General features: G+C 36.3%; 1 protein-coding gene across 2 annotated transcripts; it reads right to left on the bottom strand.

The window, feature by feature from the left end:
* Positions 1 to 1,433: 1,433 nt before the first annotated feature.
* Positions 1,434 to 13,124, bottom strand: lnpa (limb and neural patterns a). 2 transcript variants are annotated; one of them, XM_085373915.1, is made up of 13 exons: positions 13,054 to 13,124; positions 12,217 to 12,322; positions 11,672 to 11,713; positions 9,383 to 9,570; positions 9,240 to 9,298; positions 9,102 to 9,142; positions 5,503 to 5,586; positions 5,324 to 5,381; positions 5,000 to 5,221; positions 3,788 to 3,893; positions 3,088 to 3,158; positions 2,630 to 2,773; positions 1,434 to 2,395 (listed from the first exon to the last, which is right to left on the bottom strand). In XM_085373915.1, exons 2-13 carry the CDS (start codon positions 12,241 to 12,243, stop codon positions 2,223 to 2,225), a joined length of 1,215 nt encoding a protein of 404 aa, XP_085230041.1. In that variant the 5' UTR covers positions 12,244 to 12,322; positions 13,054 to 13,124; the 3' UTR covers positions 1,434 to 2,222. The 2 variants fall into 2 exon arrangements, with proteins under 2 accessions (XP_085230041.1, XP_085230042.1); XM_085373916.1 differs by having other exon boundaries at positions 5,330 to 5,381.
* Positions 13,125 to 16,175: the final 3,051 nt, after the last annotated feature.

Here is a 16,175-nt window from a genome sequence, read left to right as displayed (position 1 = left end):
ATTTCAATCTTTGGCTGCTAGATATGACAAAACACAATATCAAGAACACTTATGTTTCTTATCTGCCATTTTTTCTGGGTATAAATAAAAGATCAGTATAAATTTAAGTCAAGTGGCCTCGAATGCACATGTGAGAGATGAGTATGAAAAGAACTATGAACCTTGGGACAGCACCATGTACATTTTCATCTCTTGCTCAAAATTACCTTGGCACTGGGGCTTTGTGTGTCATTTGTCATCCTTGAAAATCAATTAAGTGTTTCCATGATAGCAATCCAGATGTAATCTTTTGACTGGTTGGACAATCAAGCAGAACCCCGAAAAAAAACAAAAAACAAAAAAACTAAAAATGTGCCTTTGGATTTTGCATTATGTAAACAGTATTTCTTTGAAATACTCTTTGTTCATATAATAGATTTTGAGATGGTGGTCAATTAGGTGCGGACAATGATAACTACAGTATAAATCAGATAGCTGAAGGGCTATCCCAAGTATTGATTGTACTTAAATAGGCCTTCAATTTGGCACCCGATAAAAATCATCACACTACGCAAATGCTAGTACCAGCGTAACTGCAACCCCTCTAAAGGCATGTTTGCTTTGGAATTAAAAAGTGTATATATATATACATACACACACACGTAATTTTCAAACCACACAGCATCGAGATCTTTCATGAAATATTACTTGTGATGATTCTCACACACACACACACACACACACAGGCTTTGTATACTGAACAACCTCCCAGTGGTGTGAAAACATCCAAGCATCGTCCTATTGATGTCCCATTTTTTTTCCCCCGTTTGGCTCTTGTCAGAGGTCAACCTCAAACAGTATGCGGTGGAATCAGGCGTTACTGTTGGTGTCAGATTGATGCATTACAAGGCCCGGGAGGTCACGTCTCTGTAAACATACATTATCAAAACCCATAGAAGATGTGGGATGTTGAACTCGCCAATAGTTTACGGTGTATCTTCAGGGGAAAAGGGTCATGTAACGGTAGAAAACAACTTTGTAGCCGCAATGACTTTGCTGTTGCAAATGAAGAGGGTCATGCAATCAAGACTGGTCAGGCTCTGTGTCAGCACCATTATCTTACACTGTCTGAAATGATCAATGAGCTAAAATAAAATGATCACAAGCTAAAACTGGCCTGCTAATGAAAACGGACTGCTTAAATTTGGGCCTGATTGAGAAGACGGCCAAAGAAGAAAATGGGTACCCATTTAAAATACAACATATACAAGAAGAAACAATACAGGTTAGAGAGATCCCGGGGAGTTGTTTCTCATGTTGTTGCTCAAATGTTAATTTAATGCTGATGTAGAATCACTTTTAAAATACAACAGAAATAAATGGTGCTTTCATAAATATAGCAATGAAGACAAAGTGGTTGTGATTGTGAACACAGATAAATAGATTTTCTCAAACGTTTATTTAATATCATTTATACATACATACATACCGGGAACTTGTTTAGCAAACAGACGCTGCCTTTTAAGACTTAAAACAGCTGAATGACTTCACCGTCTACATGTAAAAACATTTAATAGACAATGTTCTCAAATAGGGACTTGACATATAAAAAGGCACTTCAGTCAGTATAACAGGACTGACAAACCTGTTTTCCTCCTTTAGCAAAAAAATACATAGTGCATGTGCATTATTATTATTATTATCATCATCATCATCATTCTGGTACAGTGGTAGTGTAAACATGTAAGCACCTCCAAGCTGCAAAGTATTCCATTCAACACTGTCAGAAAAGGGCGCAGCAATATAGAAAAAATATTTATAAATAATTTCCCATAAATAATTTTTCCACAAAATATTTCTGTTTCTGAAGTTGTACCTTGTTAGAATAAAGACAGAAACTCCTTCAAAACCCTGTTAAAAAAAAGAGAGAGAGACTTTTCCTATGCAACACTGAGACAAGCTTAACCCTCATAGCTCTGTTATTGACCTGTAAACATGCTAAAAATATAAGAGTGTTTGGCAGTTGCTATCAAATGCTACTACTATGCAAGTTCAATGTTTAATTAATTACTATTGCAATTTTCAAAAGAAAGAACACTCTGTAAGCTGAAGATTGCATTAACATCTGTTATTGTGCTCTTCAAACTTACGGCATTTACTTGGAAGCTAATCATTTCTACATTTCCTCAATGAAAACAAAAATGTTCCAGTCTGACTTGTTGTGAAATTACCGCGCCGCTGTTTTATTCCACTTCCATGGCAGACAAATCTTGCTCTCCGTCAGATTTCTCAGAGGGCAGGTCTTGCGACTCTGGGGTGTTTTGGCCATCTGATGCAGAACTGGGCTCTGTGGCTGTTGGTATAGCCGGCTCTTGGGTATTTGAACCAGCAGGGACATCAGTAAGCTTCGTGTTCTCTGATAATTAGAAACAGTTATTTCTTCTCTTTTTTTTTTACGTTTAGATTTGAAATGCATATGAACAAGTATTTTTTTTAAAAGGGTGAAGATAAGAAAATGACTACTACTGTATGCGTACAAAAGAATGCTATTTTATCCATTTTAGATCTGTATCTGTATTAGATTAATTAATTTAACATTTTAGTGTAATACACCTTAATAACTTGATTTACATTTGCAGTTCATTATTACCTAAAACAGTTTGGTTATCATCTGCATCAGTACCAGTCGCCTCTGGTGACATCTTATGGTTACCAGCGACCTCGGTGAGCCTGGGTGCCTGAGGCCTCGTCTTTCTTGCAGGGTTCAAGAAATAACAATACGCACATCGAAAGGCTGAAAAGAAACAAATAAAACCCCACGCATATATTTTATGTAACCATGCTAATACATTGTGAAACAGACATAGATTAATATACATGAATATGAACCAATGGGAAAAAAATGCCTCAGATGCATAAACATTTCAGATTGATGTGTAGCACTGCTTTGCATATTCAATCTTGCTTTCTTTTTGCTTACAGGAGTTGGTAGTGGCAGAGGCATTTAAGAGCCATATGATATACTATGCTGCCAAATGCTAGAGGGCAAATGAAGGCACAGTGTTTGATGGAGACTGACAAAGTGTGCTGTGATTCTCAAAGTCTCACCAATATATTCAAATTCTTCTTTTAATGCCATGCCGTTATGGGACAGACACTGCTGACATATGAGAGCGTATCTATGAAGAAGGGAAACAACAACAACAAACAAACAATCTAGTAAGATATTACATAGCATGTGAAGAGGCACTGGATAACTCAGTATTACCACTCCTAACACAAATCTACAAAGTAGATTTAAAATTTCCAGATAAAGTAATGTGCAACATAAAAAAAACAACTACAAACTGTAAAAAAATTGTTTTAAAACAGACTATATGATTTTAGCTGATAAAGCTACAACTATTGCAGGCTACTACAAAAGAGTACTATATTTCAGTCAGTGTTGAGCAGCTGCAATGATGGACAAGTTTAAATTAATGTTTAAGGGAAGCATGATCATCATATATTAAAAAGGAGGATCGGTGCAAGAAGAATAAGAGTTGTTTTCAGTTCGCCTTTTTAAGAGCTCTTTCAAGGTTTAATAAACGTAACTTTAAATGGTTTGGCATTTAAAAAAAAAAAAAAAAAAAAAAGCAGATTCTGCCTAAAAAATTCATTTACACATTTCAACACAGCTATATTCCGATCGTCTAATATTTATCAAATTAATGCACTTCAGATGTTTACAACTTTTTCATGACATGATACACAGGTTGCATTTACTTTACTGCATTACTGAAGAGACTCATTTTCCCATTTTATTTACCTGTTCTGAGGGCCATCTCCAACAAGATACTCTATGACTCTGTCCATAGCACCTCTCTCCCTTGGGATCACAGGTCTGGCCAGCGGTGGGCCTGGGGGGTGCATCCCTGTTAAAGCATAGCATCTTTGCCTGTTAGATGCACTCTGCAGCTTGGAATGCATACTTCAGTAAACAGGTGCTGCTTACAGTAATAAATCTGTGAAATAGTGTGGTGCACAAACCATGATTAATTTTACAAAAAGCTGCCTCTTTTTCTTAATGTCTTAACACCGGATCGCACTTGCAAAGCACGTCCCGAATCCCTGCTGCGTTGGTGAGTAGTAATTAATATAATCCAACATCAAGAGCAATCATAGGAAGATGACTGGTCATTTCTGTGAGACTTGGCAGAGTCTCAGTATCCTGCTGGTTATTAATTTACCAACATATGGAAACTCTGTGGTGACTCTTTGTATCAAATTGCTTTTCACTTTCAATTTTCAGCAGAAGCAGGTGATAACATCAACTCATGTAAACCATTTGTGAGGTGTTCCCAATGCCAAAGGCAATTTCACTAAGCATTAAAAGACATTTAGTGAGATTCTACCACCATTGCCCAGAGAACAAATGCAGGTCTGGCTAATTAATCATAGTTAATGTAATACTGCATCGTGCATACCTCACAGTTGGCATTCCACATGGCAATTACAGCATACAGCTTCCACTACTCTAGGAGCACATTTTCCTTTACTGTTTGCAGTTATTTGCATTTTTTTTTCTATTGAGTGGTCAGTCCAGAAATTACTGATATTGAATATTCAATACCCCTATACCCCACAGATGTCTTCCATATAAAACAACTGCTTTATGAGAAATGTTTCATCTATCTTTCTGGTTGTTCCTTTTCAATCTTTAAAAGCAGCCAATGATGATAGATCATATCCTCTTGAGGTAAATATTATACAAATATTATGGTCATAGTAACAAAAGTTATCAATTGCAATCTCAGGCCCAAGTAAGACACTTAGTGGACAAAAGTTAGACCATATAGTTAGATATTGTTATCATACATTTCCACAATTATCCACTACCTTACTGTACAACATACTACATCCTTTCTGACAACACACACCACAGAGCTTTGAACAACTGGGGACAAAGAGCCAGGAAAGAGTAAATCACACCTTAATCGACCACATTATGATCTGGTCCCCCTGTGTGCAGGTAACTCACCGACTCCTGGAACAGGTGTTCCAGGGGTCACAGGCTTCCTCATCAAGCTCTGCTGAGCAGCTATAGCTGACAGGCTCCTCTCTGGGGGTCCACCTGGAGCAGAGTGGGAAGATCTTCCAGGATAGGTGGGCCTGGAGGCAAGAGGAGGGCGGGCAGCAGCTTCGCTTGCAGGATTCACCACCACTGGGGGGGCCTTTGGGATGACATTCCGATGGCGGAGTTCTAACACAGAAAACATTGCAGGATGCTTTAATAGCATAATAGGAAATGCCAGAGTCGAAGTAGGGCAAATAGTATTGTCTCCTGAGAACGTTCAAAACTCACTGCTACCTTGTCCTGGTTTTGGAGTTATCTGAGGAGCAACTGGAGTCGATTCAAGCTCCTTCATACAGAACAGAGGAGTGTACAAGAACATGCTTTAATATAAAAAAATATATATATATATAAACCGAACGCAATCAGACAATTTATACAGCAGAGAAAAAAAACAAAAAAGAACTCACAATATTTTTCTTGGAATCAGGATCAAATCTCTCCAGAATCATTTTTGCATTTTTATATGTTTCAGTTTCCATAACTTCTTCAAGCTGGAAATAAATGCAAAAACATTAAGAAATAAACTTAAATTATCTTTTAATTTATTGCCTGAAAGTATCACTGTTAACATATCAGAGTAATCATTTGCTGATCATGTGTGTCATAAACTGGCATTTATAAATACACACAAATATCTTAGAATCACCTTCAATAACATCGCATGTCAAAGTGACTGAGAAAAGAGCCCTTAAAGCAACTTCACTACATTGTACATCTTCATTTAGAGTGAGTACAGAACATTTCTTAATGTTTACATATAATATGAGGAATAATTACATTCACTACTTCGATAATGGAGAGTGTGAAAATCCATCAGCCCTAATTATTGAAAGTTATTAGACTTGACAGAGGATGACAAGCAATTTCTCAGATTTATTTCTTTCCTGTAGTAAATGCAATTAATTAAAGTGACATTAGAAGAGTAGTTTACTGGATCAAGGTTTTGTACCAATCAAATGTTGTCTTCACAGAGCTTAGAGTATCTTACAGAAAATTGCTGAGAAGATAACCAAAACTAATTTTATAAGGCATTAAATGTCAATCCTGGCTTTACGAGTGGACCGTGAAGAATCAAAATTACAATTTTTTTTAAGTGGACTTCAGGCTACAAGTAAAAAAAAAAAAAAAAAATGCCAAACTATATTTAACTCATTTATTGTTTATGTCACATCAAGGATGTAGCAGCACAGGACAAAACCAACTGAGCTGTTCTACTCAATTTCAACTCATATATTCATAGCAGACTTAAGTTTCTCAACACTGACAAATACACCCATCAACCACTTTACAAACTTGTTCAGCTGCTCTTTAACACAAGTATCTAATCAGCTAATCACATGGCAACACCCCAGTTTATTTAGCCATGTAGATATAAAAACCCGCTACATTTCAAACTGACCATTAGAATGAGGAAGAAAAGGGACTTTGAATGCAGCATGGTTGTTAGTGCCAGAGGGGCTGGTCTGAGTATGTCAGAAACTGCTGATGTATTGAAATTTTCCCATGCAATCGCCTCTAGGATTTACACCGCAGTGAATGATATAAAAAAAAAGAAAGCGTAAAGGGCCAAGTTCAAATCATCTCCACAGTCACCAGATTTCAATTCAATGGAGTATCTTTGGGAATTGGCTGGAACAAGAGATCACGGTTCTGTAGCCAACAAATCTGCAGTGTGTGATGTTATCATATAAAAATGAATATAAATCTCTGAGAAATATCTCCAGCACCTTGTTGAATCTGTGCCATGAAGAAATGGGGTAGTTGGAAAAGCAAAAGAGGGTCCAAACCAGTACTAACAAGATGCACCTAATGAAATGGTTGGTGGGTAAACACTAAGTGTAAAGAATGTAAAAGCCATTTCACTTGTAGTTAGGGCTGCTCGATTATGGCAAAAATGATAATCACGATTATTTTCACTGAAATTGAGATCACGATTATTTGACGATATTTATTTAACCCTTTAAGACCTACCATAGAACCAAGTCGGCCAGAGATTATATTATTTTTTTTTTACATGTTGTAGTGCTATTTGTGGGAGCATTTCAAGTTGCTATACATCAATACAACTGTTATAGCCCATATTTTAATAATATGTATGTATTAAGTCCATAGTAATTACATTAATTGCAAAAAAGTGCAATAAACTAGAAAAAAATTGAAAATCGTTTTTGTTTTGTTTTTTACATATATTTCTACTTGGATAAATTTAAGAGGTTTATCCCTCAAAACTTTAAATACAAAAAAGTTGCAAAAAATAGTTTACAACAACAGGAAATTTATTTTGAGTGTCTTCACAGTTTTATTTTGGAGATACAGCAATTTTTATATACTGCAGGAAAAACAAAAAAATAAACAATCCTATGATGCAAATTTGCAAAGAAAACAGCAGGTGCATCAAAATAAACTATTTCCAGCAGTGCAATTAGAGTTCTAAGCATCACAGAAACTATTCAGAAAAGTCAAACATGACTTATAAAAACACCAGTATAGGCTTTTAAGGCCTAAAAGTAAAAAACTACATTTTCCGCGAAAATGACGTCACTTCCGGTTTCGGGCAGTAAATGCGATAGTTCGCGTTGACGTCTTTTTCAATGTGGGAAGTGTTACGAACAGCTGATCGGCAAAGCGTGTTTCTGGAGTATTATGTTTTTGTTCCTGCAAGCGCTTTTTATGCAATTTTTGCAAAACTTTATGTGGAAGGAAACCGTGACCGAGGACAAGCTGATGGCATAAGATGTAAGTACAACTCCTCTGGTTTCATATGGAAAAAAATTTATTGTGCTAGCTTAGCGGCTTAGCGGGATTTAAAAATAGTTACACAAAACAGAGCTTGCTGCTCTGACCGGCTTTAAAGGGTTAACAATAACAATGTATTGAATAATGACTTTAAAAAAATAATATAAAATAGTGTGCAAATACTGATAACAGTGCAAATGTTTGCAATATAAGAAATAAATGAAAAATGTAAACATCTATGTTTAGTGAACTTTGCAGTGTTGCTCTGTGGTGCAGCTACTACACCATAGCAAAGTTTACACACTGTGTCTACTTGATCCACGTCTGACTCCGCGAACCCATAATGTTTCCACACCACTGAAGTTTTTTTTTACCTCTTTTCAACCAATGGCAGTCACTCTTCTCTCCAAATAACTTCTGCTTAGCTTTCCGAGCTTCCCTCGGGTCACACGGAGCAGCGCGAGAGTAAAGCATGAGGGAGGGGCTAATAATCGGCTCAGTCATTTTTAATGATCGTTGAAAACCCAGATCGTAATCGTGATTAAAATTCAATTAATTGAGCAGCCCTACTTATAGTTAAAACTCTAAACCACTGCAAAGATTATAATTACCAATATAAATCACCATCCCCTAAACAGAAAAAAATAAAACACTAACAACAAATAATTGATCACACATTTTGTGGCTTTCAATGATCAAGCCTTTGAAATCTTACATTACACACTTAGGTAGAGTCACAGATCATTGTGCAACGATGCATGGCAATATCTGTTTTGAAATGTGTTTTTGAATTTACGTAACTGATTGCTGACACTTTTGTTAGATTTTTGGAATGTCGCCCGTTTAAAAGATGTTATTAACTTTGGCTGAATACATACAATCTTAGAGGCTTTATAACTACTTGAAACAATCAAAAACAAAAAGCAAATATAAAAATAAATCATCTTCAAAGACAAGCACAGTAAGCCTTGTAATAGATGGTGTTCTCAGGTTCTCTATTGTGCCAAGCCCATCTTCAAAAGCTCCCGAAGAAAAAAGGTCATGTTCAACCTCGCAAAACTTTTTATGAATCATCGACATTATGACAGAATTCACGTTCAAGTTGAGTCAAATAAAATTTAGCACAACAGCATCAGTAAACATAAATCATATCAGGCAAACTTATTATTTTCACTTCATAATTTTCTTCCCAGGCATCCAACAGTGTCTCAATTCTGCACAGCACTGCACATAAAAGTATTTCTGTATTATAAATAAAAACATCACTTACTATTTTCCTCTTTTCTGCTTTAAGATCCTCTAACTTTTCATCTGGAAAGAAAACGTTAGGAAATCCAACATCTGTTTAAACATAAATTTATAAAAAAAAAAAACAAAAAACTTGCACAACAGAGGAAAAAAAACTTACTATTTTTTTCAGTTCTTCTGGAAAAAAACTTTATCAGCAATTTTCGAAGTAACCACACTCTAAACAGAAGAGAAAAAACAGCCATCTCAATAAATCACAATTACAGTTTAGTGAAAATATGATAGATTATCTCTTATACTTACAATAACGGAACTATTAGAAAGGGAAGAGACAATATGAGCCGTCCCATTAACTGTTCGGGCAGATACCAGAAATACACAACTACACAAGTGATCAAGTAGAGAAGCGACGAGTAGAGAAGCAGTCGTCCAACCCATATCTTCAGCTGCCTTTGATTTTTCTCACTATATTCTTCAAGAACCTGTATGCCCTGTGGAGAAAAATGGAAGGATCATGAAAGGATCAATAATAAAAATTAAAAAAACAAAACTGGAGTTTGAACTTACATTTTATATTCAAACTTCTATTAACATATTTATAAAAATAACCATTAATGTTTTGAACATATTTTAACTTCAGTCTCATGTAATGCAAGTCATTCAAATGCAGTTTATATATTTATTAGGAAAATTATTAACATTTTGTTAACGCCATTTCACCTATTTTGGATCATTACTAAAACTGGTTTTCTACATGCCATCAACTTTAAGTTTCAAGCTTTATTTGTCACATACAGATAACATTGGCAATGAAATTCTTAGGCTCAGAGCCCCCTCAATGTTGTACGCAAACTGCTGTTTTTACAACTTTTTACAGAGATGGATGTGAAGAAAAACAAAACAAAAAACTGTTGCTATTTGTGTGGTAATGTTATGACAATACAAGGACACTGTAAAGTCCACTTGTGTCCCAAGAAGGAAGTCATTGTAAATCAGTATCAAGTTATTCTGAGTTGTTGTTGTTGTTGTTTTGAAGTGGGGTTTCATTTACGCAAAACATACATTTTGGTTTATTGTCAGCCAGAAATAACAGCATAAAGCTCACTCTTCAGTTAGCTCATGTAACAGACTCACTGACTAGAAACCCCTCAAAGGCCCACTATGAGCCAGCTATGGCCTTGATTATATATTAACTAGTTCACAACCCAATTTAACATGCACTGAACATTTGGAACCAAGCCCCATCGCCACCATACCAAATACATCTTTTGGAAAACTTGTGCCAAGTTTCCTAGACTTTTAGAATCAATGCAAATGCACACTGACTCTGTCTCTCTGTGGTCTGCTTTTTTTGCTTTCCTCACACCCCAACCAGTAGACAGATTGCCTCCCTGAGTCTGGTTTATCCTGTTAAAAGGTAGTCTTTTTCTTTTTGTTCTCTCCACTGTAGCTAAGTGCTTGCTCACAAGTGATCACTGCATTTCTGCCTTTATAGTGATAAAATAAAAGGCCTCAAATGCCCTTTTGGTTTGGTCTAATATAAATAAAATTGTATTGAAAATTTCACAACAGGCTTTTCCATTACGACTTGGGCATGATCCTGCATTATCTTAATTTAATTTAATAGAAGGTAATATAAATGCAGTAAGATGCTGTGGAAAAACAGCTAGATGCAATCTTGCAGTGGGGAACCATTAGGGTTATAAATACTGGAACAGTTTTATTTTTCTTAGATGCAAACTTTAAGTGCAGAATTTCATCCAACATTCAGCATTTGCATCACTCCCTTTATGATATTTCTCTCACTACATTTTAGCAAATAACCTAAGCTCACCAGACTAAAGAGATGTGTAATCTAACATAGGGTTTAACTGGAAATGAATCATTTGGTCAGAACATGAGTTTTCTCTCACCTCAACCATTATTACGTCACACATAAACAGGTACTTTATGCTTTTTTTAAACTGAAATGTGACACCACTGCTTCAGGCTGCTGACTACATATTCTAAAAATAGCTACTGGACAAAAATGGGACCACTCTTGGCCACTATGGTTGCACTGTAACATGTGTGTGTGTCACTCTAAGCACAAGCTGGTCTCACATTTAACCTCACAGTGGTCTGTTTGTGTTTACGAATGTGCTGTGTGCTATATGTCACACACACACACACGCTCACAACATATATATATATTCTTTCACAGGTGAATAATTGAAGCTAAACAAAAAGCAGCAACACCCATTGCATTGCAACTTCAATGTCATTGATGTCTTTGTGACAGGAAGATGTCATCATGTCCGTGCTCCAAGGACAGGATCTTTAAATAGTCTGACACTGGCTGCAATGCAGAAGAGCAGTAAAGCTCTATCACTTAGCAAATAAGGAGCTGCTATGGCAGTCACTGAAGGTCGGTGCTTATACAACACATTTAAGTCATTTTTTCTGCATCAAAATCTGCCTTGATTGAGCATAAAAACCAATTGTGCAATAACCAATATTTATCATAGATTTGCATTAATAAAAGACAGGAAGTTCATATTGTAGCTTGAAATAGTTTTTTTTTTTTTTTTTTTTTAAATAGGTTAAGCGTACCTTGTCAATTCCTTCCAAAATCTCCACAGTGGATGGTTTCGCCTATAAGACAAAAAGTTTGAATAAGAGGTATTGTACAATTACGATTTCCAAAACAATAGCGCTCTTTGTGAGGAACTTTAAAAAAAAAAAAAAAGAGAGAGAGAGAGAGAGAGAGAGAGAGAGAGGGAGAGAGAGAGAGAGAGAGAGAGAGAGAAAAAGATCTGGAAACTTCCTTTTTCTTCTTCCTACTTTTGTACGTGCATTATGTGTGTTATTCTATTACTAACAGGCTACCCTGATCATGCAAATGTGCATCATGTCATGCCAACTAGAACACAGATGTACTGTTTAGACATACAAAATTTATGTAAATCTATCCAACCATGAGATCATTGCTTGTGTATTACGTTTGGTGTGGTAGAAATGGTGCCTGTTAAAGTCATGCTTCCAAAGTAAGAGTTTACTGAAAATGATTCAAAACTATCAAAAAGCAGAAGTAACACTAACTAACTGCACTGTAATTTGTTTCACGTGACATGCTTAATAAAGGTTTGAATACAAACCCTCCACCGTGAGACCGCAGCCCCCATGTTGATGAAGAGGAAGGAGTGTAGGTTACTCTGTTACTGGGACCCTCCTCTGATGCCGTTTCACAAATTACCTCTCCACCTGTTGACAGCAGTAATGAGTTGTGAATACACACTCGGTTGCCAATGTATTAGGTACATTGTGCAACAACTGCCGCAGTATAATACAGCATTCCCGAAATAAATCCAGAAGTTTTAATAATACTTTTTCTGTGAGGCTCATTTTTAGTTAAACTGTAGAGCTATAAAGCATGTACTTCTGTATATGTATGTGCAACAGCAGCTCCAAACAATCACAGAGGAGCGTTCACAGCTTCAGCGGCTCGTTAACAGCTATAGGTACATGTTTTGACTGACGTTTAGAAAACATACACCAATCCTCTTAAATCACCTGTAAAACACACTTAAACGCTTTTTATTAAACTTCATCAGTGACTAAGCTGAAGTAGGTTGTCCTTGCTAGCTCAAATTAGCAAACCTAAACAACTTTCCGGAGGCGTCAGCAAGAATCGAGCTGACGTTAATAGTTATCTCACAGGTTTTTTATATCGCTTTTTTCAGCCAACATGTACTAAATAGCCTATAATAAATGAATACACATATACATATACATTAGCTTTGAGGTGTTGCAGCTAAGTTTGTGTAATCGCTAGCTTGCAGGGCTAACACTACTGCGCCCTGCAGTTCACCGAGATAACTAAAGCAAGGTCGCCAAGTTTCGCCAGAGTTTGTACACACAAGCGAGGCCAAATTATAGAAGTGCTAAGTGAATGAATAACAGCTCCGTGTTTTGACAGAGACTGGTGTACTTACCTTGAAAGTTGTGTTGTCCTGTTTCAACAGCCTGTGGCAGTCGCTCCTGTCTTTGCACGGAGGGTGTGTGAGCCAAGATGGGGGAGTGTCCACTCGAAGAGCCAGCATGGAGCATGAGCACACCGGGGCCTTCACGGGAGTTTGGTCTGTGGCTCATGAAGCCTGGTACAAAGTTGTGAGAAACTCAAACTAATTTTAATTTTAGACAAATATAACATGAGTTAATACAAAAATTAAGTTCTTAAATAATGATTTCATTTATTAACAGGTGGGGGAGGGGGTTAGGGTTAGTAAAATCTATCTGGTCTTATGGGAAAATGTAATTGCCCCCTAAACCTACACTAAGTGATTGTTCCAGTCAAGTGTTTATGATAACTGGCAATGAGTCTTTCACATGGCTGTGGAGGAATTTTGGTTAACTATCTTTTGCATAATTCTTTTTTGTAAGTCAGCCACATTACAGGGTTTTCAAACACCAACGACCTGTTTGAGGTCATGCCAAGCATCTCAATCTGACTTGAGTTAGGACTTCGACTAGGCCGCTCCAAAACCTTCATTTTGAGGCGGTTCAGATTATTGTCCTACTGCACAACCTTGGGATTCAGGACTTTTTTTCTTCAGGATTTTCTGGTGGAGAGCAGAAATCATGGTTCTGTCAATCACAGCAAGTTGTTTAGGTCCTGAAACAGCAAAGCAGCCCCAAACCATCACAAAACCGTTACCATGCTTGATTGTTGGTGTGTTAGTTTTGGTCACATGTAACAGGACATAAACTTTCCAGAAAGTTAAAGATTTGTCTCATCAGTCCACAGAATAATTTCTCTAAAGGTTAGTCTTATGTTCCTTCCTGGGAAGGTTCCCTGCTGCTCCACGAATTCTTCATTTGTGGATAATAGTTTTCGCTGTGGTTCTGTGGAGTCCCAAGTCCTTAGAAATTGCTTTGTAATTACTTTTTCACATAGGACCAAGTAGGTTTAAATAAGTTTCCCCCTTAATAAATAACCATTGAAAAACTGTATTTTGTATTTATTCTGGTTATCTTTTGCTAATATAAAAAATATGGGTTTTTTTTGTTATTGATCTGAGACATCTAAGTGTGAGAAGATCAAGCAAAAAAAGAAATTAGGAAGGGGACAAATAGGTTTTCATAGCACTGTACATTTTACTGTTACCCTTATAACTAAGCTATGTACACCCGGTACACATATGCAAGAGAGAATTAATTCCCCCTCTAACGATTTCTTGATTTCAGTGACAGACTGAATGGTAAAAACTGAGCGTGTGATCCAGCAAATGAAGTAACCCGTCTGACATGCACACGACATGAACATAATGCTGATACTGGATAGTGTATCGATATTAGTAGTACTTGCTGCTCAGTAATTGCAACGTTAAATACAAAATGGTTATTGTGCATGCACTGTTACATTTTTATGCCGTAAATATATATCTCCAGGTAAAACTGTCTGCCAAATTAATGTAATGTGCTAGTGGTTCTCATGCTATTATAAAGTACAGATTTTATAGTAGGTGTTAACAGTTTTTACAGTGTTTCACTGTGCAACAAAGGTTTTTTCAAATGCAAAGCAAGCATTATATTTATTTAGTTTGTGCAATATGTTCCCATATACCCTTCAACAAACATTACAAACTGCCAATAGCTGAAAATTCCCATGTTTATATTTTCGTTTGTGGTTGCACATAAAATTACCAATATAGCTAACTATATAGCTGTGATATTCATTAGTGGGAATGTGAACACAGCACTAGCCTGAGGGTGCTCAATAAAAGCTAGAGTGGATAAAAAATGCCCATTATTTGCTGAAAACAAAGATGAAAAAGTGGAATTAATTAAAGAAAAAAAAACATGTTCCAGTACTTCCAGTAAGTACATTATAAATTGCTTTGATGGCAGACACCATGCCGTTTCTGTTTAATTCATGAAAAAAAAAAACCGCTTTGAAAATCATCTGTAATTCATTCACTGGGGGGAAAAGAGGTAAAAATGTTTATGATTTTTCATCATTAAACTTTGTTTTTTCCATCCTTGGGCAGCCTGTACAGAGCATGTGAAAAAATATAAGTTTGCTTTCACTAATTGCTATATAAATACTGATTTAGTTGCAATGAAAGGAATGTGCACCCAAGTTTATTTTAATGTCAAGTTTATCTTGAATGCCAGTTAGATTGCTGAAGCACCACAATTAAATTAATGCATGCAGAATTTATTGGAAAGCCATCCAAGAGTTTTTGAGACATTTCAGTCAAAGTCAAGTGTATGGTGGTTTCACAGAAAAGACAAGTGAATTTTTACTGATATAAAGATTGATCTAAAACAAAGGAAAATGTTGCCATCATTCAACAGTTGATGAGTTCACTTTGGAGTGAAGTAATGGGCAGTAAGTAATCATGTGGCCAAGCTGTTGTTACTGGAGTTAATTATTTATTTATTTGTATATATAGGTGCATGTTTGTGAGAGTGCCCATATGGAAAATATATAAATCTTATAAAGTTTGTATCTGTCTTGTGTGAAACTTGTATGAAAAGCATACAAGAGTGAAAACAGATATAAGATCCCTTGAAAAATTATATAAATGAAACTTGTATGTTTTGGATACTTACTAAAACAATACATGAAAGTAATGAGAAAGTGGCCACTTTCACGAGTAAATCAAATAAGCCTTATATGATTCACTATATGAAGTAGGCCACATCTTATGCAAGTAAGTCTTTTATAAGTTTTTTTCTATTTCTTTTCCATATGGGTGAAAAAGAAGAAAGAAAAGCTGGTGGCCGAAATGGCTGAAAGTCAATTACACATCTCCCAGGCCACTGCCTGACCAAAGAGACTTTCAGCATTGCGTTTTGGGTCTTCGGTCTCTTTCCCTGGAGATGCATTAGTTGTCCAAACTGTGGCATTCACTCATTCTGGACAAAACTAACAGATATGTGCTTAGACTAACATGATGGAAGAGTTGATAATTACAATGGTGTCTTAAAATCAGCGTCTTGTACAGTGCTTTCAGAGATCTTTTGGGGGAGATAATGGTGCTGCATGTAGATGAGCTACAAAATGATGGAAATTAAATTTAAATGGCTCACGTTTTCCATTAACCATGCT

This window comes from Diplotaxodon limnothrissa, linkage group LG16, assembly GCF_057381915.1.
Source record: "Diplotaxodon limnothrissa isolate DT_005_m linkage group LG16, D_limnothrissa_male_GT1.1, whole genome shotgun sequence".
NCBI classification, from domain to species: Eukaryota; Metazoa; Chordata; class Actinopteri; order Cichliformes; family Cichlidae; genus Diplotaxodon; species Diplotaxodon limnothrissa.
The sequence above is the reverse complement of the archived record's forward strand: the minus strand, read 5'-3'. Positions and strand labels throughout refer to the sequence as shown.